Source organism: Emiliania huxleyi, assembly GCF_000372725.1.
Source record: "Emiliania huxleyi CCMP1516 unplaced genomic scaffold EMIHUscaffold_5, whole genome shotgun sequence".
Classification (NCBI taxonomy): Eukaryota; Haptophyta; order Isochrysidales; family Noelaerhabdaceae; genus Emiliania; species Emiliania huxleyi.
In genome coordinates, this window is record NW_005198244.1 from 884,616 (window position 1) to 904,793 (window position 20,178).

At 68.6% G+C, this 20,178-nt stretch overlaps 6 protein-coding genes across 6 annotated transcripts; 4 read left to right on the forward strand and 2 right to left on the reverse strand.

Annotated features, from left to right (window-relative positions):
• Positions 1-1,331: 1,331 nt before the first annotated feature.
• On the forward strand, positions 1,332-3,280 carry EMIHUDRAFT_461552 (hypothetical protein; the record flags this gene model as incomplete). Its single annotated transcript, XM_005767046.1, has 3 exons — positions 1,332-2,101; positions 2,387-2,474; positions 2,867-3,280. Exons 1-3 carry the CDS (start codon positions 1,353-1,355, stop codon positions 3,278-3,280), a joined length of 1,251 nt encoding a protein of 416 aa, XP_005767103.1. The 5' UTR covers positions 1,332-1,352.
• Positions 3,281-5,555: 2,275 nt separating this feature from the next.
• Positions 5,556-7,378, reverse strand: EMIHUDRAFT_461553 (hypothetical protein; the record flags this gene model as incomplete). Its single annotated transcript, XM_005767047.1, has 2 exons — positions 5,556-6,783; positions 6,891-7,378. 2 exons carry the CDS (start codon positions 7,376-7,378, stop codon positions 5,556-5,558), a joined length of 1,716 nt encoding a protein of 571 aa, XP_005767104.1.
• A 498-nt stretch (positions 7,379-7,876) lies between these two features.
• On the forward strand, positions 7,877-8,722 carry EMIHUDRAFT_197171 (hypothetical protein; the record flags this gene model as incomplete). Its single annotated transcript, XM_005767048.1, has 3 exons — positions 7,877-8,226; positions 8,386-8,605; positions 8,675-8,722. The coding sequence occupies 3 exons, from the start codon at positions 7,877-7,879 to the stop codon at positions 8,720-8,722; spliced, it is 618 nt and encodes a 205-aa protein (XP_005767105.1).
• A 497-nt stretch (positions 8,723-9,219) lies between these two features.
• On the forward strand, positions 9,220-10,901 carry EMIHUDRAFT_197172 (hypothetical protein; the record flags this gene model as incomplete). Its single annotated transcript, XM_005767049.1, has 2 exons — positions 9,220-9,331; positions 9,460-10,901. The coding sequence occupies 2 exons, from the start codon at positions 9,220-9,222 to the stop codon at positions 10,899-10,901; spliced, it is 1,554 nt and encodes a 517-aa protein (XP_005767106.1).
• A 48-nt stretch (positions 10,902-10,949) lies between these two features.
• EMIHUDRAFT_448167 (hypothetical protein) lies at positions 10,950-12,095 on the reverse strand (the record flags this gene model as incomplete). The annotated part of the gene is made up of 2 exons (XM_005767050.1): positions 10,950-11,700; positions 12,021-12,095. The coding sequence occupies 2 exons, from the start codon at positions 12,093-12,095 to the stop codon at positions 11,203-11,205; spliced, it is 573 nt and encodes a 190-aa protein (XP_005767107.1). The 3' UTR covers positions 10,950-11,202.
• Positions 12,096-16,234: 4,139 nt separating this feature from the next.
• EMIHUDRAFT_350249 (hypothetical protein) lies at positions 16,235-18,942 on the forward strand. Its single transcript, XM_005767051.1, has 2 exons — positions 16,235-16,369; positions 16,440-18,942. Exon 2 carries the CDS (start codon positions 17,396-17,398, stop codon positions 18,896-18,898), a length of 1,503 nt encoding a protein of 500 aa, XP_005767108.1. The 5' UTR covers positions 16,235-16,369; positions 16,440-17,395; the 3' UTR covers positions 18,899-18,942.
• Positions 18,943-20,178: the final 1,236 nt, after the last annotated feature.

The following is a 20,178-nucleotide window of genomic DNA, read 5'->3' on the forward strand; positions in this document are numbered from 1 at the left end:
ACGTGCGTGAATGGGAGGTGTGATGCAAAGCCCGGAGGAGCGCTGACAGCCATCGAAGGCCCCCGCGCGGGGGGGGGTCCCGGCCGACGTCATGGTCGTCCGCGGACGCGGCCCTCCATCTCCGGAGACAATACCGAACTCAAAACTGCTTACCAAAGGCAGATACGAGCTCAGCTCAGTGAGATCTAGCAGCACATACCCTCAGTATCCAGAATAGTAAAGTCTGAAAAAGTCGGTCCGACCGCGCAGAGCGGTCTGGCTGTCTGCAGAGCTTCCGTCCGAGCCCTGAGAAATGTCGGAGGCATGTGAGTCGGCCCATATTCGCGCGATTTTGATGGCGTTGCCCTTATTGCACGTGAAACAGACCGCGCCGGCCACGCACCCTTGTTCCCGGAGGCCAACTCGAACAGGTTTGAGCAATGGCCGCCTTCCATGCTCTCGATCCATGCTCGACACGTCCGCCCGCCATCAAGTTGTACATTGAGTGGCAAAATGCAGCAGGAACTTAGTTGCCTCGAAGGCCGCCTGCTCGAAGGCCGCCCTGCTCTCGGCATTGTGTTGTTGACTGAGAGCACTGTCTGATCCAACCAGAAAGAGCCGTCGAGAAGAGCCGTCGAGCTACATGAGACCCAAGTCGTCGTGATGTACCAGGAAACGAAACTAGCGCCAAAATTGATATCTCAGGATTGACATTATTCCTCGCGCCTGCTTTCGCTGCTTGAGGCTTGCCAAATAAGATCCTGCGTCTATGGCCGTGTGCAACGTCAAGTCGTTAACCGCGACAAGACCATCGCGCCAACCGCGACTCTGTTGCTTATTTATGCGGCAGCATTCACCGTGACTCTTGCCGTGGATGATTAGTGACCGCAATACTACGCCGTGAGCTGAGCTTCACCAGCCGTTTCTCTTCCTTCCCTTGCCTTCTCTTGCCGTCCGTTCTCTGTGCGCATTCCACTGCATGCGGCATCACAGCACAAGCGTCTTCTGCCGGGCGCGCATCTGAATTCGTACCTGGTAGGCCATCGCTTTGCTGAAAGATCAGGCGCCTGAATGGCGACAGTGAGCGTCTCCTACTTTGGATTGCGCTCGAGGTACGAGGAGCGCAAGAGCGCGCCGCAGGCGAAGCGATTTTTTGGCGGCAGGCTGTTCCAGTTTATCTTGTGATCACGCGCGAGCCTGTGAATAGGCCCCGGAGGCCTCAACCCTCAACTAAAGGGTTGACGGGGGGTCTCAACCGTCAACCAGATGGTTGAGGGGGGGCCTCAACCCTCAACCCTCAACCACTCAACGCACTCGATTTCTTGAAGTCGACGCTCGCACGTCATCGAGAGTGTTGCTGTAGAGGACGCCTGATGATGCTGAATCGACGGGGCGTCACATGCAGCGCCGCGGCGTGCTGCGCGCTTCTGCTCTTCCTCGCAGCCGTTTTCCGGCCGCCTCCTCCTCGCGAGCGGACCTGGCAGCCGCGGGACGGAGCCATCGTCTCCATTCGGTCTGTGGAGACAGGCACCCATCTCACAGTGAGCATGGACGACGGCAATCTATACGCGCCGCCGCGAGGTGCACCGCATAATGCCAGCGCCCAATTTCGCGTGATGGTGCTCGAAAGTTCGCTCGTGGAGGTCCTGCGGGACGCTGCCCGCAGCACGAACTTGGCTGCCTGGGCCCGACACAAGGCGAAGACTGTCTCTGGGTGCGTGTGCTCGGGCTTCGCCAACGACTACGGGTTCGGTGCGTGGTGCGCCTCATGGGAGGACGCGTACCAACAGCCTTGGTGCTATGTGTCGGACGGATGCAAGGTAGCGGACGAGTCGAGCCGCGGCTCGTTTGGGAGGAAGTACGACGTCTGCCCGGCGGGCGAGGCCGACTCGGCGGCGGGCGAGTTCGGGGCGGACGGCGAGGGAACGGATCCCCTGACGGGGGATCCGTTCGAGGATAGGGTGATGGAGGAGGCGGCCTCAGAGAGCGAGTGGCAGGGTGGTGGAGAGGGCGGCGGCGCGGGTGATGGTGGCGGAGAGGGAGAGGGCGAAGGCGAAGGCGAGGGCGAGGCTGAGGGTGAGGGCGAGGGCGCAGGGGGGGCGTTCGACGAGCCGCTGCAAGGGTGTGACTGCTCAGCCGTGTGCGCCAGACGACAGGGCGCGCCGTCCCCGCCTCCGCTGCCACCGTCCCCGCCGCCACGCGCCACGACTCCGCCGCCGACGTCCCTGTCCCCGCCGCCGGCGACGTCCCAGCCGCCACCGCCTCGGCCTCCGCCAGTCCGCCAGCCTCAAGCGCCTCTCGGCCTTTTCCCTCTATCTGGCTGCAACTGCTCCGGCTTCAGGCGCCGACCGCACGCACCGCCTCTTTCTGCCCTGGCCCTGCTCACGCGTCACGCCGCCCGCCGCAGCAACTCGCACGGCTTTGGCGGCTCGTGCGGGGCGTGGGAGTTGGAGAAGCAGACCCCCTGGTGCTACGTCCACCCGGCCTGCCCGACGGTGCAGCGCGCTACCTCTCCTTCGGGCGGATCCTTCGGAAGGCCTTTCGACGAGTGCGGGCCTGCGAGCACCGCCACCCCGCCCGCCACCCCTCCGGGCGCAGCTGCGGCCTTGCAGCGGCTCGTGGGGCCTTCCCTCGACCTGCAAGCGTGGCGGGCCGCCGGGAAGGACACAGCGGGCCATGCCCCCACGTCCGCCCAGCCTGCAGCGACGGGCGTGGCGAGCGAGCGACGGCTCCTCTCGGCGCAGCTCTCGCCTGTCCCAGCCCCCGCCGCCGCTGCGGCCGGTGGGAGGGGCGGCGACGGGGCGGGCGGAGCAGGAGCCGGAGCCGGAGCGAGGAGCGGCACGGCCAACGGTCTAGCTCCGCCCCGCAGCTCCGCCCCGCATCGCAGCTCGCTCCGCGTAGCCCTAAGCCCAGCCCCGCCCCGACAGACGGCAACCGGCTCTCGAGCTTCGCGGTCGAGGCGCAGGTGTACGCCTCGCGCACGGCTTGGGTGGCGCTGCGCTGCGTCGAGACGGGAACCTTTCTTGCAGTGGAGCCGCCGCCCCACGAGCGGCCGCTAGTCGCGCACGGCCGTGCGGACGGCTTGTCGCTCTCCACCGTCTTTGGCGTCGTGCCCGGGGGCTTGCTCTGGGCGCGCGGCACCGACTCGCTGCTCAACGTCTGCGCCGACGGTCAGGTGTGCTCCGGCTACCGCGAGCGCGACGCAGACCCACACTTGCGCCGCCTTGTCCGGCCCACGCCAGGCTCCAGCTTTGTGATGGAGTCGGTGGGCTCTGATGCGAGTGGCCCGCGCCGCAAGTAGAAGGAGGTGTGGAGCAGTCGGTCTACTTGCGTGTGTGTCAGGTCAGCGCAGTGTGTTTCCTTGTGCGCAACCGTCTGGTCCCCACAGAGTCACTCAACGATGTGTGCGGGCAACACACTCTGTATATCCATTAAACGCAGCGCACGTGCGCACGTCGCGGTCAGCGGCGCGGGTTTTGATCAAAACCATGGTCAAAACACCCCACACATGGTGGCCGAAAAGCCGGCTTCCCCGAGCAAGTGGGGCACACAAACTCAAAGTCTGGGGTGTTTTCTTCCTCGGCCATCTCTCGAGGTCTCGAGAACCACAAATGGGGACTACGGTCTGAACATGACATATATGCCCCATTCGGCGCGACCGCTCGGCACTTGCAGCGACAGCATTCAGTGTGCGGCGGCGATCGATAAAAGGCGCCTGGCCACCCTGCCGGCTGGGCCATCAAAGTGTCACGGTGCTGTGCCCGCGCTTGGCGTCCAGGGGAGATGTGTCGTGGAACTGCCACCGGAACCATGGAATTTCACCTGCGAATACAAGTACCCAGCGGGCGGACGCCCGCGGGGGTCGCCCCTCCTCAAAACAGGTGAGCCGTGCCTCCCCTTGACCGAACACTCGAGGGTCAAGGAGGGTAGCTTCAATGGGGAGCACGAAGAGTGGACCAGCAGCAAGAAGAGCAGGGGTGCATCGCCGCTCAGCAAAGGTCCCCGCGTCGCGGTGATGATCGTCGGTCTAGCTGCGGGCGTCACGAACCCTCTTGTGTATGCCTCCATGCGACATCGACTCATCGAGTCTATCTCCGAACACGTGGATGTCTTTATGAACCTCGAAATCCGCGCAGACATCAAGGACTACTGGAGTCCGAAGCACGCGCAGGAGACATTGATTAGGGCTGGCGAGGCTGGCAGCATTGGCAAAGGTGACGCGAACCTCACCGCTCTGGCAGTGGCCCTGTTGGAGCTGCGACCTAGATTTGTCACGCTGAACGAACCAGCGATAGAAGGCTTTGCTGGCCCTCGTAACGACTGGTTCAGCAAGCCTGGAAGCAGGAACCCAGACTCGCGATGTGCTGGGCATGCTTGGCGTGCTCTGAAGCAAGGCCATCACCCAAAGGTCCCATACGATCGTCTGCTTCGCGCCCGCGACCGTCACCGTCGCTGCATGCTTCTGGTGGAGCTGGCTGAATCGCGGGACGCGCAGACATATGCATGGGTCGTCATGACTCGCCCAGACTTGGTGTTTAACGTGCCGGTCACTCATCACATGCTGCGGGCAAATACGGTGTACTGGAAGGGGCATGTCGACTTTTCTTTGTTCGTCCCGCGGAGCGCTGCCACCACCTTCTTCGTCGATGCCACGCTCAGTTACTGGCGATGTGAGCAAATTAGCGAGACAAGTGGCGAAGGATGGATTACTAAAGGATTCCTCGACGCGCGCGATGCTCATCAAGTACAATGGTTCAGGCCGTGGCGGTCCAACGTGTCGGCCGCAAAGAGTGAGGCGCGTCTGTCAAGGGCCAAGGAGAACGGAGACTTCGCTGGCCGTGTTTGGATGGAGATCTCGCGGGTCCATAGCAAGTCCGCGAGCACCCGGTAGCAGATTTCATATGCCACCGCGAGACGACGGCGGCGCGCCGCCGCCGCCGCCAGAGCCCGCCCGCGCCGCCGCCAGAGCCCGCCCGCACCGGTTCCAGAGAGGCCGCCCCTGCGCCGCGGCCCGCGAGAGAGGCCGCGCCGCCACACGCCTGCGCCACTGGAGCGGGCGCTCAGGGCCTAGTCAAATGATGCCCCGCCCATACGCCATAGCAACGCCCCGGCTGTATGTGTGTATGTTCGGCTTTCTTCACAAAGCGAGAGAGAGAGATCACGAGAGAGATCTCACGCCGCGCGTAGGGCCCTTAGGGGCCTAGAGAACACAACCCGCTCTCCTTTTCTCCCAGTACGTATGTATGTGTGTATGTAGGAAGGTGAAGATAGAACAGCCACGAGCCAGGCTCGGACTGGACACCAACGCGGTATGGGTGGACGCTGGACAGATGATGACGACACGCACGAGCGACACACAGACACAAACAGGCTCACAAGACACACAGCCAGCTGGCTGAGTACGTACTCGAATCTAGAAAAAAATCTCGCGTTGACGCTACCCGACGCCCCCCCCCCGGGCCCATTCGCGCTCAGCAGTTAGTTGCGCGCGGCCCCACATCTTGATCTTCCGCACGACGAGCTGACCCCACCGCGCGCTATACACCAGACCGGGACACTGGAGGCCGTCAACACTGTCATTGAACCCCGCCGGCGCTGACGTTGAACATCAAGGCCGTGCCAACACCCGCATCGGCAGCACCGTGGAGACCCAACTCGCTCGCCAGCCAAGCGACTAAGGCCGCCGCCATGCTGACGAACAGAAAGAGGAGCGCCCAGGCGTCCGTCCTGGAGCGCTTGAGCGTGGTGAGAGTGGTCATGGGAGAGAGATGGTACACGGCGGCGAGCATCCACCGCCACACGGTGCCGAGCAGGGCGCGGCCTCTATCCCGCACCAAGCTGGCCGCGGCGTGGGTTTGATGTCGCGTCGTGTACGCGCCGATCTTGGCGATGGCGCGAGGCTGCAGGACGCGCGACACTTCGCGCCGGTTGCTCACCGCGTAGGCGACCGCTGCCGAGCCGAGGGCGCTGGAGAGGAGGCCGATCTCCTCGCCGCGGAAGAGGGTGATGTAGTCTGCGCCAAAGAGCATCGTCTTGATGAGAAGCGCGAACTCCTTCGGCAGCTGGACGCCGTGTTCGTGCAGGAGCAGCTGCCCACGCAACAGCAGCGGATAGAGCGCCGGGTCGATGGTGCCGTCCGCCTCCGGTCGCAGCGGGTTGATAGGTGCGAGCTCGGCGAAGAGAGGGGCGAGGTCGGCGGAGAGGGCCGCCGTGTCGAGAGGTGGGGCTGCGGCTGCGGTCGGCTTTGAGCGGAGAGCGAAGGCGAACCCCTCTGCGAAATACGCCGTGTCTCCAAGGACAAACGAGAGCGCCTGCAGCAGCAGCGCGCCGCGCAGCCACGGCGGAAGGCTGCCGCACACGCCAAAGTCGACGAAGGCGATCGAGCTGCTGCGCTCGCAGACAATCATGTTGCCTGCGTGCAGGTCGGCGTGGAAGAGGCCCCCCGCACCGGCCACGCCCGAGTCGTCGAGCACAGAGAGCGCCTGCACGGCGAGAGCTCGCGCGAGAGCCGTCTTCCAAGCGGCCCCCGCACCCTGCGGCATGAGCGGCGCATCGCTTGCCTCCGCAGCCTCGTCGGCCGCCTCCGACGTCGCATCCCCCGTCGCAGGCGTGCTGCGGCTCCTCTCACTGCGGCTCCTCTCACTGCGGCTCCTCTCGCGCATCTCCGAGAGCACCTCTCCGTCAATCCGCTCCGCAGTGAGCACAGCGGTCGAGCAGGCGGCCTCGACCGGCTCCGGCACGGTGACCGCCCCGTCGAGTCCCGCACGGCGGACGGCCGCGGAGGAGCGCAGCCACGAGCGGTACCTGGTCAGGGATGATGGGCGTGTGAGGAGGCACTGTTCGACGGAGCCCCGCTTGGGCGGCTTGGGTGGTGCCGGAGCATATTCGCGCGCTCGATCGTCAGGTCGCACTCGGCCAGGATGGGCACTCGTACCTCGTCCACCATCGCGGCAGCCGAGCTCGAGAGCAGCTCGGCGATGAGGGGCGCCATCAGCACGTCGGCCACCCGGGCGAGCAGCCAGAGCACGCCCAAGTCGACCGTGAGGCGCTCTCGCACGCCTGGTCGCACAACCTTGACCACCACGCGCCGCCCGTCGCGAAGCGTGCCGCCGTGCACCTGCGCGATGCTCGCCGACGCCAGCGGCGCGCGCTCAAGGCTCTGGAACACCTCCTCGACGCTCTCGATCTGCAGCTGGTCGCAGATCAGGGACTCGACTTCGTCATAGGGTACCACCGGCGCCGAGCACTGAGCGAGGGATGATTTGCACGTGCGAACCAGCACGGCAGGCGCGACCATCGGCGAGTGCGCAATCACTTGGGACAGCTTGACGAAGCTGGCACCGAGTGAATCGAGCAGCACCCCCGTCATTGCCGAGGCGAGGGTGCGAGGCGCCCACATCGCGCCGCGCCAATCTAGGCCTCGCATGCCCGTGTAGACGTCACGGGCCCGCGCGACAGCGACAGGCGGGACGTCGTGCCGTAGAAGCATCCACACGCACCGCACGATGTCACGGCTCTCCTCGCTCGCGATCCGGCGGGCGGTGTCGACGCTGAAGAGGACGGAGAGGACTCGCCACGGTGTGATGCTGACGTTGGCGCGCGTTGTGGTTGTTAGATCGGCGTCGGCGCGTGAGTTGGGGAGAGAGGCAGCACGTCCAGCATTCCTTCCGAGACTTTTCCGCGCCGAGAAGAAAAAGGCGCGCCCGTAACGTGCCTATATGGGCTTCCAGTAAATCAGCACAGTTAGCGACTAGAAGAGCACCAGTCGAGATGGGGATAAGAATGTAAGGGTGCACACCAAAAATTTGAACACTCATCACAGCTGCCATCGTCGGACATGTTCAGGACACTCTCAGTAGACAGAAGGGACAGAGCCAGCGGAGGACGACGCGTCGTAATGAAGCGCATTACTCTATTAAACAACCAGAACCAGAAGCAGCGAACGGTAGTCGTGACCGCGGCCGCAGCCGACCTGGAGGCGCTCGCTTCGGCGGCCAAGAGCAAGCTGCGCCTCAAGCGCGTGACGGCCTTCTACACGGAGGACGGCACGATCCTCCAGCCGGGCGCACCGCTACACGACGATCAGAGAGTGTTGGCCTCGGTCGGCGAGCGCTTTGTGGGTGCTGCGCCGTTTGTGCCGATCGCACAACTCGCCGCTGTCGGAGATCTTCATGGCGAGCGCTTTGAGCTACCGGGCGAGAAGGGCGCCATCTGCTGGCTGCCTCTCGGCGGCGGCCGCCTCTGCTTGTGGCACCGTCCCTCCAGGCGAAGTTTCAGCAAGCTTCAGCAGTCAGGCTGCTCAACCATCTGCACGCTCCTCGGCGCTAACGAGGGCGCCGATGGCATCGGCGCCGGCGCGCGGGCGGCAGGGCTGAATTGGCTGTGGACCGAGCTCAAGGTAGGTAGGGAAGACTACCTGTCGACAGATGAGGCCGCCGAGCGGGTCACGCGCGCGGTGGCCGACGTGCAGGCGGCGCTCTCGAGGGGGGAGAGTGTGCTCCTGCACTGCTCCGCAGGTCTGCACCGCACCGGCACCGTCGCCTTCGGCGTCCTGCGCGCATGCGGCTGGGCTCCCGTCGAGGCGAAGCGCGGCCTGCAGCTGATGCGCCCGGAGACGGCAGAGCAGGTGGGAGAGACCCGCTTGGCCCTGGTGGAGCGGACCATTCTCGCTCGAGTACCCCCGCCGCACGTTCAGGACGAGGTGGTGGGGGGACAGCCAGCACACGAGGTGTCGGAGGCGTGAGGTATCCGTTTTCCCTTTTATTTTCGCGATGTCCGCCGGGGCAGTGAGGTATCAGGGGCTCTGTACTACATGTAGCACTTCTCAGGGCTAGCCTTAGAGGAATTTCTTTCCTCGCGACATGTCCGCCGCGGCCCGCGGCGCCGCCCGCCCGCGACCAGGCTCCTCGCCTCCTCGTTGCCACCAGGATTCGCGACGTACGGTTTTGGGCGGTTAGGAGAGGTACCAGCGTCAGGGGATTTGGGGTAGGGGGGTAGGGGGTGCCCCCCCCAAGCCATTCCGCGTTCCCGCCTCCACGGTAAGAGAGACAAACGTGAATAGAGATCCACGAACCCCCACCATCGCCGCCGCACCGAGGTGAGCCCCAGCTCGCGTACCGAGCATTGTGCGGCTTCCCGACTCCCTGCCAGCAAAAAAAGAAAAGAAAACATGACGTCCGCCAGGCGGCCCGCGGGGCGCGGGATTTCTCCACAGCTCTCCGCTCCCCAGCGCTATCTTGCATGCCAGGCACGCTCAATGCCAAGGAGAGGCGGTCCGCGGCTCGCAGGGAGCGAGCCAGCGGTGAGCGCTCCAGCAACAGCGAGCATTCCAATGAGCTGTCGGCGAGAGAGGGTGAGCAGGCCGGCGAACGACCGCCGCCTCGGATGCACCAGCCACGCGGCCTGATGAACCAGCAACAATTCAGCCTACTCCCGGCGGCCGGCCATGCTACGCCGACCTGTCGTCCGACGTGTGGCTAGTGCTTCTCGAGCACCACCTCGACACCCGCAGCCTGTGTGCGATCGCGCGCACGTGCAGTTTTCTCGCAGAGCTGACGTCGAGTCGGCGCTTGTGGGCAGGCCAGTTCCTGCGCATGTTTGGCGACCGCAATGGCAGCCTTCTGACCAACCGCTACGAGAGCGCGGGAGCCGACGCGCTCGCCGGTGAGCGGGAGATCGACAGCAGGCGGCGATGCTGTGTGAGCGAGGCCGCGCTGGGAAGCTGGCGGCGGCTGGGCGCGCAGCAGGCTGCACAGCTCCCGCTGCCGGATATGACCTCCGTCGCCCTGGATGGCGAGCGGGGGCTGAGCACGCACGGCGGCCGGCTCGTGCGACTCTGGGCCGTGCGCAGCGGGCGCCGTCTCAGCTGCCACACCCTCCGGCACGCGCCACTCTGCTGCCACGCCGCCGGCGACCTCGGCGCCGTCGGCGACGGGAGCGGGGCAGTGCACGTGTATGACCTCGCCGCCGACTTCGAGCCGACGTCGCGCGCCGCGCTGCCGATCCGCCCAAGCAGCGTCCTCCTCCTCGCGGCGGGCACGGAGGCGTCGCTGGTGGCGAGCGGCGGCGAGGGTCAGATCGCGCTGAGCCGCGCAGACGGAGGCGTCTTGCTCGGGCTGCGCGCGCTGCAGCCGGCCGTGCTGGTCGGCGCGTCCCGCGAGCTGCTCGACGTCTCGCTCGCGGCCGCCGGCGAGCGCGGCCAGCTCTACAGCGTGACCGCCGACGGCGGCGTCCACCTCCTAGACACGGCGCAGGGCCTCGCCGCCGTGTGGCGGAGCGGCGGCGGCGGCGGCGACGCGGCCGACGTCGACACGCTCGCGCACTCGTTTGCGGTCGAGGCGACGGTGGCGGGCGGGCAGCCGTGCCGCCCCGTCGCCAGCGCGAGCTACTCGGCGTGGTGGCGGCTGCTCGCGGCGAGCGCTGCGGGCGGCGGCGTCGCGTTGTGGGACGCGAGGGCGCCGCCGTCGAGTGGGCCGGCTGGTCTCGTGCGGGCGGAGGGTAGGGGCGGCTGCGTGCACCTCGACGACGGCGGCAGCTGTGGAGGGCAGCTGCTCCTCGCTCCGTCGGGCGGGCCGGCGATCCTCGTCTACGACGTGCGGCGCGTGGGCGGCTCCGCCCCGCCGCCGGTCGTGGGTTCGATCAGCCTGCCCGCGCCGCACCGGCTCGGGGCCCTCGCCGCCGACAGCCGCACCCTTGTCTGTGCCGGCGGGGCGGGGAGCTCGTGCGCGTTCCGGTGGGAGCCTCGCCGCCCGGGCGCGGAGGAGGCAGCCAACGACGACGACTCGCTTGCGGGGCTCTCCGTCGGAAAGCAGCGCAAGACGAAGCGAGAGCGGCAGGGCTCGAGAGGCGACGCCGCGACCAAGGTTCGTGGCGGACAAAAGGAGCGCGGGACCGGAAGGAGGGGGAATGCGGGGTCGTTTTGATGTGCCTGCGTGGCCGTGGGGGCGAGGAGGGGGGACAAGACAAGATTGGGTGTATAACACGAAGTTTCTTGTTACGATCAAATACATGACATGCTGTACCAACCCCACGCCGCACGCGCGCCCGCGACGCCGGCACGCCCGTCGGCCGCCCGCGCGCGACCGCCCGGCGGCGGCGCGGCGCTGCCAGGCCGGTCTCTGAATCTAAACAGCGACCGCTTCCCAAGAGGCGCGACGCAGACACATGGGCGCCGCCACGATAGCTTTAATCGAAGCTGCCACTCTCCACACGAAGCGCCTCCCCTCACCGCCGCTGGTTGGCCTCGACTCTCTTGACGCCCGACGCGAATGAGTCTGCCGACGCCTCCGGGATGTCGAGCAGGTCCATGATGGTCTTGAGGATCTCGGCGCTCTCGACCACCTCCTTGCGTGACTTTGCGAGGTATCGCTCCACCTCGCTCTTGCCGCCTCCCGGGTTGGCCTCGCCCCAGGAGGAGGTGTACGCCATCACGTTGGCAGCGTCGCACTTGCGCGTCCACCGGTCCACCGCGTCGGTGTACGCGTCGAGGTCCTTGTCCGAGGCGACGAGCTGCTGCGCGCGGATCATGAGCTGGTCCGCCTTGAAGAGCGGGTCCTCCATCGACTTGAACCCCATGTACGACTGCACAATCACCGGGTCGCGGATGCAGCCGCACTGCTCCGGCGCGCCGACGCAGCCCTTGATGCAGACTGTCGTGAGCTTCTCCCAGTTCTGCAGCAGATACTGGAGGCGCGAGTAGCCCTGGGCCAGCCGCCCCAGCTCCTGCTGCGTGGGCACGCCCGCTGCGGCGGTGGCCGGCGCCGAAAGCTGAGAGAGCGAGAGCGCAGCGGCGGCCGCGGGCACGGCAGAGAGGAGGTGGCGGCGGCCGAAAGCGGCGGCCCCGAGCGAAAGCGGCGGCGCGACACGGCGCTCCAGCAGCGGAGGGCGCTGCAGCGAAAGCGAGAGCGTGAGGAGAGAGAGCGTTTGCATCCGAATTGCGCGAAAAAACGAAGGCGCCGCGCAAAAGAATTTTAATAGGCGGACACGATTCACGCGACAGGCAAGGCACGGGCGACGGCTTCCTCAGAAGCCGTCGTCCTCACCGTAGCCGTCGTCGGACCCCCAATCAGGGGGACAGTCGAATCCGCGAGCACCGCGGTGCTCGCCGAAAAGACCATCCCCATCCCACTCGTCCCCTTCATCCCAACCCCCCCCACCCGCGCGCCTACCCCGCCGATGGCCGGTGGGGCGGGAAACCCCGCCCCGCCCACCATTGCGCAGCAGGGGTTCGAGGTCCTCGCTGAGCAGCAGAAGCCGCCCAGCCCGGACCTCGTCCCTCCACCCCTCCCTCTCCCAGCACCGGTCACCAGCCCAACCCTCCACCACCACCACCTCCCCACGCCTCAAGCCCGAGCCCCCTTCGGCCCAAGCCACCACCCCCCGCCTCCTCTCCCGCACCCCCTGCCGTCGACACGAGCCGAAATGGTAGTGGTAGTTGTACTCCGCCGCGAGCACGTCAGCCATAGCGCCACGCGCCTCAGCCGAGAGCCGCCCGAAAGCCGCCACGACCGACCGCGATGGCGCCGAGGATGGGCCGCTCCAATTCCTATTCCCACTCCGCGTACGCCTCGAGAACCGACGCCTCCTCCTTCGCCAGCACCTTCGCCAAAGCCCCACGCGCCGCAGGCAGCTCGGCCGCCGCCGCCGCCTCTTGAGCCTCACGCTGCATCTCGTAGAAAGCCAGCCGTGCAACCTCCTCCTCCCTCGTCTCCTCTCGCCCCAGGACACGAACCGCTCCCTCAAGGAGGATCCGCGTCCACCGCTCCTCCTGCTGCTCCTCCTCCTCCTCCTCCTCCTCCTCCTCCTCGGCCGCCGCTCGACTTGCCGACGGCTCTCTCGCCGTCGCTCGGCTCAGCGACGGCCTCGCCGATGGCCTCGCCGTCGGCTGCTTCGCCGATGGCTCTGATGTCGGCCGTCTCGCCGTCGCTCGACTTGCCGACGGCTCTGTCGCCGTCGCTCGGCTCAGCGACGGCCTCGCCGATGGCCTCGCCGTCGGCTGTTTCGCCGACTCAGCTGTCGGCCGTCTCGCCGTCGCTCGACTTGCCGGCGGCACTCTCGCCGTCGCTCGGCTCAGCGACGGCCTCGCCGATGGCCTCGCCGTCGGCTGCTTCGCCGATGGCTCTGCTGTCGGCCTTCTCGCCGTCGCTCGACTCGCCGACGGCTCTGTCGCCGTCGCTCTCGGCTCAGCGACGGCCTCGCCGATGGCCTCGCCGTCGGCTGCGTCGCCGACTCAGCTGTCGGCTCTCTCGCCGTCGCTCGACTCGCCGATGGCTCTCCAGCCGTCGCTCGACTCGCCGATGGCTCTCTCGCACGACTCGACGGCCTCGCCGAAGGCAGTGCCATCGCTCTCGCCGTCGCTCCTTTCGGCGGCCATTGCGCTGACGGCTCCGTTGCTGCCGCCGATCGGCTCCACTACGGCGCCGATGACGCCATCGGCCTCTCTGCCGCCGCTCCACTCAACGGTGGCGCCGATAGCACCATCGGCCTCGGCCTCTCTGCCGCCGCTCCACTCGAAGAGGTGGCGCCGGCGAGAGCACCATCGGCCTCTCTGCCGAAGCTTGTGTCGATGACCTCGCCTGTAGCCTCTACAGCGTCGTCGGCTCTCTCGTCGTCACCTACATCGGTCGCATCAGCGCTGCCAGCTTCTGCACCGTCGCCTGCATCGACAGCATCGCCGACGGCCCCTGCAACGCTGTCCGCTACTTCATTCGTGGCTTAGTAGAGCAGCCACAGGCTCTCTACTCTGAGGGACACTTTCCTCTCGTCGATCGGGAGTTACTCGACTCCGTCGAGGGGGGGGATGTCCGAACCACCGCGTGTCCCGGTCCAGCGTGTCCCTCCCTCCATTCACACTCTCCCAGTCCTTCCTGGTCTACTCGAGTAGTGCCCGTCCTCTCCGCCCGTCGTGCAGAGTTGGTCGCACTCCGTGCATCTTCGTCCTTTAGACGTTTCATCTAGAGCAAGCGGGCGACCCCGCCCGGACCCCAGCGACGCCTCGCTCTCCCGCACGCTGGTCTGGATCCTGAGCGGCGAGTGGAGGCGCGCCCCACGCCTGCCCGTCAGTCGGGTGGGGCTTGCACGCCGCGCACCGCGCTTTGCGGCTTGTCCCTATCTAGTTGCCTGGAGCACTTGGAGGTACCCCGGCGTGATTTTCTCCAGGTTGCCGGCGTTGCGAAAGACAATGGCGGAGCCGGTGCCCGGCGAACCGCCGTCTTTTCAGGCTCAAACGGCGGAGGTCGTGGAGGCGGCGGCGGCGGCGGCGGCGGCGGCGGATAGCAAGCCGGCACGCTCTCAGCGCACTCGCAAGTCGACGGCAACATCGGATGATCACAGGGGATCTTTGTCGCTGTCACCTCTCGAACTTGGCACTGCGGTGCGTCCCGTTGGGCTGCGTAGCTACGGGTGTGGGACTCAGGACTGGCTCGCTTTGGGTTGGGCACGGCGGCAACACCTGCACTCTCTCTCCACACACACATGCACCGCAACGCAGACACAGACCGGGGACACAGGGCCAGGCACACCGGCCGGAGAGCGAGCGGCTGCGCGAGGCTCCTCCCGCCGACGGTCGACGTCGCTGCCCCACAGGTGAGCGTGTCCCGCGGGCAGGCGGCGGGCGAGTGTGGCATCGTTGTGGAGCGGTCTCAGGGCCGCTATGCGATCCGGCGCGCCGACGGAGTGACCATGACCGGGCTTGTTCGCGCGCGGCTGACCCCGGCCGAGGACGACGCGGCCAGCGCCGTTGCTGTGGGTGGGCAGGCGTGCGGCGGGGAGGCGCGCTGTGGCGTGCAGGCGGAGGGCGACGGGAAGGAGGAGGAGGAGGCGGAGAGGAGTGAGGACACTGTGGTTGTGATCGACGGCGTGCAGCGGCTGGAGCAGGAGGAGCAGGAGGAGGGCGGAGGGGAGGAGGCGGGCGGCGGGGCGGCGGCAAGCCGAGACCCGTCGCGGCTGGCGAGGCGCGGCGGCAGCTCCAAGCGAAAGGCGGGCCAGGCCAGTCGCGCGTGCGGCGCCGGTTGGGGCGGGAGGCGCCGGCACACTTGAGGGAGGTGAGGCCGTAGGCGAGCGGTGACGCGCAGGCGGGCCCGAGGGAGGGGGGCGCGATGAGCGCGCGCCTCGTCGGCCGCGACGTGTGCATCACCGGCGAGCCACGCGAGGGGGGAGGGAGGGGGGGGAGGGAGGTTTCCCGGACCCTTCCCGGAAGTGTCTCCACTAGGCGGGATGCACGAGGGGAGGCGCGGCGTGGTGCTCCGCTCTCAGAACGGGCGCAGACGCTCGTCGCGGCGGCAAAGCTGCGCGTCTCTGCGCCTCCACGCCGTCCGCCCCGCTCGCCCGCAGGTGGATCCTGGTCGAGCTCGAGGCGGGCGGCGGGAAGGCGCAGTTCCGACGCAAAGACTTGGCCTGCGACGAGGAGCCGCACAGCAGCGGCACGCCGCCCGCACCGCGCGGCAAGCAGCAGGGAGCGCGCCCGAAGCAGCGGCACGCACGGCCCGCTTTGGCGGCGGGCGGCGCGGCGGCGGGCGGCGCGGCGGCGGCGGGCGCGGCCGAGCCTCCGCCTCCGCCGCCGCGGGGCGGGCGCGGGGCGGCGGGCAAGCGAAGCCCTGAGGCTGGCGGCGGGAAGGAGGGGCCGAAGCGGCGCCGCAAGCTCGGCCGCGCCGACGAGTCGGACTGGTTCCAGTCCCGCTTCTCTCCGCTCGGCGCCCCGTCCCTCCGGCTGGCTCCGCTCGTCGTCGGGTGGGCTGCCTTCTCGAGCCTCGAGCCGGCAGAGCAGGAGAGCAGGCGAGGCGCGGCCGGGGAGCGGCCGGCCCCACCTTGACACAACCCTCGCCGTGATCAGGAGCGCCTCGCCGCCTTCCTGCCCTCGCCTGACCAGCCCCCGGAGCAGTGGTGTGCCGCCCTCCGGTCGGAGCAGCTCGCCGACGCACTCACGTCGTGGCAAGGGTGCCAGCTGTAGCCGAGATGCACACGAGATGGGAGCCGAGATGCAACCCCCTCGCCCTCGCCTCCTCTCCCACACCCGCCTCCTCTCCCACACCCGCCTCCTCCCCCACACCCGCCTCCTCTCCTACACCCGCCTCCTCTCCACACCCGCCTCCTCTCCTACACCCGCCTCCTCTCCCACACCCGCCTCCTCTCCTACCCCCGCCTCCCGTCCCCCACCCGCTGCCGAGCGCACTCCTCTCGCTCGCAGGCAGCTCGCGTCCGGCGACCAGCGGACCGTCGCGCAGCCCGTGCCGAGGCCGGCCCCAGAGATCGGCTGCTGTCTGCACCGTAGGCGATTTCGACCCCGAGTGCGAGGACATGCTCAACGTGCGCCGCTCTGCGGCGCTGCGCAAGGCTCTCCGCACGCAGCAGCGCGGTCTCGACCGGCTGCGCGAGGCGGCAGGCTCTGCCACGGGCGAGCACTCCAGACGCCACGCAGCGTTGCCGTTCGACGTGTCCTGAGGGAGGGAGGCGTGACTCCTCAGGCGGACTCGAGCGCTGCCTCAACGGCGCCCCCTCCGACGCTGCGCCGGGCGCCGCTCCGGCTGCGGCTGCGGCTGCGGCTGCGGCTGCGGCTGCGCCGGAGGTTGCGGCGTGGGAAGCATCGGGGCTCGCGCCCTGCTGTACCGGCATGGCGGGCGATTCGGATGCACCGATTGCCGCACCGTCAGCACCATCGCCGTTTTCTGCGGCCTCTGCGCCGCCACCGCCCGCGCCGCCGCCCGCTGTAGAGTGTCGGGCGGCAGGCCCGGTGGCGGCGGTTCCCCTGGCGGCAGGCCCGCCCGCCGCGGCACACGAGGACGCGGCCGTCGCCGGGCCGCCACGCGGTGTGTTGGAGGGCCGACTCTGGCACGAGGGCGGGACGGTCCGCTTCGCGACAGAGGGCAGGGTGGTGCTGCAGGGGGCAGCTGTACCGCCGGCGGCGCGGACAGCAGAGATCTCGCCGGCGTGGCGCCCCGTGGTGGCGGTGGCTTTGCCGCGTCCAGCTTACGATGCAGCAGCCGGCGAGGGAGGGCAGCTACACGGCGTTCTTGCGCCCCGCGCCCATCGACACGCCCGCCCTCCGCCCGTCTCCCAAAGAGCCAGCCCCCAGCCCCCCCTTCCCTTGCGCGCCTCGACGGATTTCCCTCTCCGTGCGCCAGGCGACCCGAGCAGCCGGGCCGAGGCTCTGCAGCTGGCGATGGCGAGAGACGCCGCCGCGGCACTTGCCAGTGAGGTACCTGCCCCGCGGGCGGGCGAAGCGGCACGGGCCAGTGGCGCCGTGTCTACGGGGGTGGGCGTGGCGGGGGGCGACACGCCGCTTCCACCTCGCCCCATCGCGGCTGCCGACGTGCCCCGTGCTGCTGTCGAGTTGCAAGCTCGACCGCCGCCGCCGCCCCCTCGCGCTGCCGATGTTGTTGCGGCCACCACAGTACTCGAAGGGAGAGCGGTGCCTTCGACGATGCTTTCGCACCGCTCTCCCGCTTCGCTTCGCTCGTCCGCTCTGCTGCAAGCGACGCACCACGTCGGCGGCAGCAGTGGTAGTTGCGCTCCTCCAGCCTGCGCCCCTGGCTGCGTACCGCTCCCGGCCAACTTCGACGCGGAGCGCTCTGTCGTGGCGGCGGGCGGCGCGGTGGGCGGCATGGTGCAGCGTCCGACGTGCGAGCGCCCGACCTCGTTTGGCGAGAGCGCGGTGGGCGTCTACGGCGCCGGGTGGGGAGAGCACAGGCGTGATCCGACAGGCGCGGTGGGGTTGCACGGTTGCGCATCGCTTCGCCCACCCCCGCGCCGGGGAGGCGGCGACGCCAGCAGCGAGCCGGCGAGCACAGAGCCGCCGCCGACCGAGGGGGGAGGTAGTATGCCGCTGGCCGAGTGCGGTTTGCCCGACGACGTGGCGGGCGCGAAGGCGGAGAGCGACACCGCCAACTCGAGCATCACGGGCGACCACAAGAGCGACGTGTGCCGCGGCGACGCAAGCAGCACCGGGATGAGCGGCGCTGCCTCGGAGCACGGGATGGGCGGCGCTGCCTCGGAGCACGGGATGGGCGGCGCTGCCTCGGAGCACGGCTCGGAGGAGGGGCTGCTCGACAGCATCAATCTCGACTCGATGTGCGCGTACGCCGCGATGGGCGACAGCCCCGCTGTCGAAGCGAGCATCGTGTCCTCTCTCACGTCGCCGGGGGCGCAGCGGCCGGCGCAGCTGCTCGCGGCACACCCCGTCGCCGGCGGCAACGGCGGGCTGCAGTTTGCAGACTTCGGAGCACCAGCTTGCGCACCGAGCGGCGTGCCGAGTGGCGCGCCGGGCCTCGCGATGGGTTGCGCGACGGGAGGGGCGCTGCTCTACCCGCCGGCTTACACGTTCCCGGGGTCGAGCAGCTGCAACCGCGACGGTCGTGGGATGGTCTCTGGCGGCTGCTCCTATGCCATGGGCGCGTGCTCCCCGGCCTGTGTGGCGCGGCATGCAGGGCCCGAGGGGTGGCCCACTGCCCAGTACGCCACAGCGAGGTGCTCTCCAGGGCCGGGTGCCTCCTCGTACGTCCCCTTGCAGCAGATGATGGCGGCCTCCGGCCTCGCTTTCCCGTGCTTGCCTGGCGCGGCCTTGCCCGACCTCCTGGGGCCGTCGAAGCGAGAGGTCCGGTGCGCGGGGGAAGCGAGCACAGAGCGGCCCCAACCGGCGCGTCCAGTCTATCCAGGAGATTGCGTAAACGGTTGCAGTTTGCTGCCGCAGCAGCGAGGCACGCAGCACCAGCTGCTTGGGATTGCGCCTCAGCATGCGCAGCTTCAGGCCCCGTGCTTGCCACATCTTGCAGCGATGCTGATGGATAGTCCTGGAGCTTTGGAGCCCAAGCCCGCGGCACGCCGCGCCCGTGGCGGCCGCGCCCGTGGTGCAAAGCCAGGGAGCGAGTCCTCAGTCCAAAACGATCCGCCTGTGGCATGGGATATTGCGGATGTTCTGGCAGATTAGCGTCTAGTTATCGATATTCTTACTTCAGTGACCAGAGTGTGGTTAAAAAATCTTTGTTGAGCACCTCGAGGCTCCCGACGCGGCAGGCGCCGTGGCCTTCGATGTACGAGCGCGCGAAATCCCCGCCTCACCTTTTCGTACGACGTTGGTACTTAGTACTCGTGTCGCTGTTCCGCTCTTTATATGTGAGTGGACCTCTCCCTCCCCCCGTCGCCGCCACCCCTCACAGCAGCTTTTGCAGCACCCCGCGGCGCGAGCGCGAGCCAACCTTGCAGAAGCCGACCAAGCTGAGCTCCTGCACCGCGAGCACGAAGCGGGCGGCCAGCTGCGCGCGGCACATCTCCTCCTCCTCGGCGGCCCGCGCCACCACCGCGTGCTTCTCGAACAGCTCAAACGCCTCGCACGCGCCGACGGCCATCTCCTCGCAGGACCACAGCACGTCGAAGGCGACGGCGGCCGCCCAGCCGAGGGGGAGGGCGGCGGCCGTCTGCGCCGCGGAGAGCCGCGAGCCCGACGCGGGGCCGACGAGCGAGGTGGACGCGGCGCCGCGGGCGGGCGGGCGCCCCTTGGCCTCCGCCCCCTTGCCTCCGCCGACCCCCATGCCCTCGCACCCCGTGCCCTCGCGTCCCTCGCGTCCCTCGCCGGCGGAGCGGCCGCGCCGCTCTGGCTCCGGCGGAGCGTCGGCGAGCGCCGAGACGCCCTCCAGCTGCGCGCGCGCGTCCCAGTGCGGCACGACGGGACGGCGGACGCGCGCCGTGCTCCGCTCCGCGCCAGGCTCGCTGGCCGGCTCGCCGCCCCCGCGAGGCAGCTTGCGGATGCCTCCGGCCGCACCCTCGCCCGCGGCGGGGCGGCTCCGCTTGGCGCCGGCAGACTTGAGGGTGCGCTCGAGCGCCTGCTGCAGGCAGCGCGTCGGCTGCGGGGAGAAGGCGTCGAGCAGCGCCTCCGCCTGCGGGGAAGACATTGGCGAAGTGGGGCTCAGGCGAGGGCCCCGTCCTCGAGCGCGGCGGGCGGCGCCTCTGCCTCGGAGTCCTCCCCGTGCCACAGCTCCGACAGCGGCAGCGACGAGGGCGCGCCGACCGCCTCGCGCGCCACATCCCGGACCCACACCGCCGCCTCCGCCGCGAGCGCTGCGGCGGCTCCTCCGGCGGCGCCGCCGCCGCCCCGTGCGCCGCTCAGCTGCGCCTGCCGCCGCTTGGCCGCGCTCCACGATCGCTGCGCCGCCGCGGGCGCCGCGGAGGGCCTCTCCCCTCCGGCCGTCGCCTCTGCGCCCCCGGCACTCG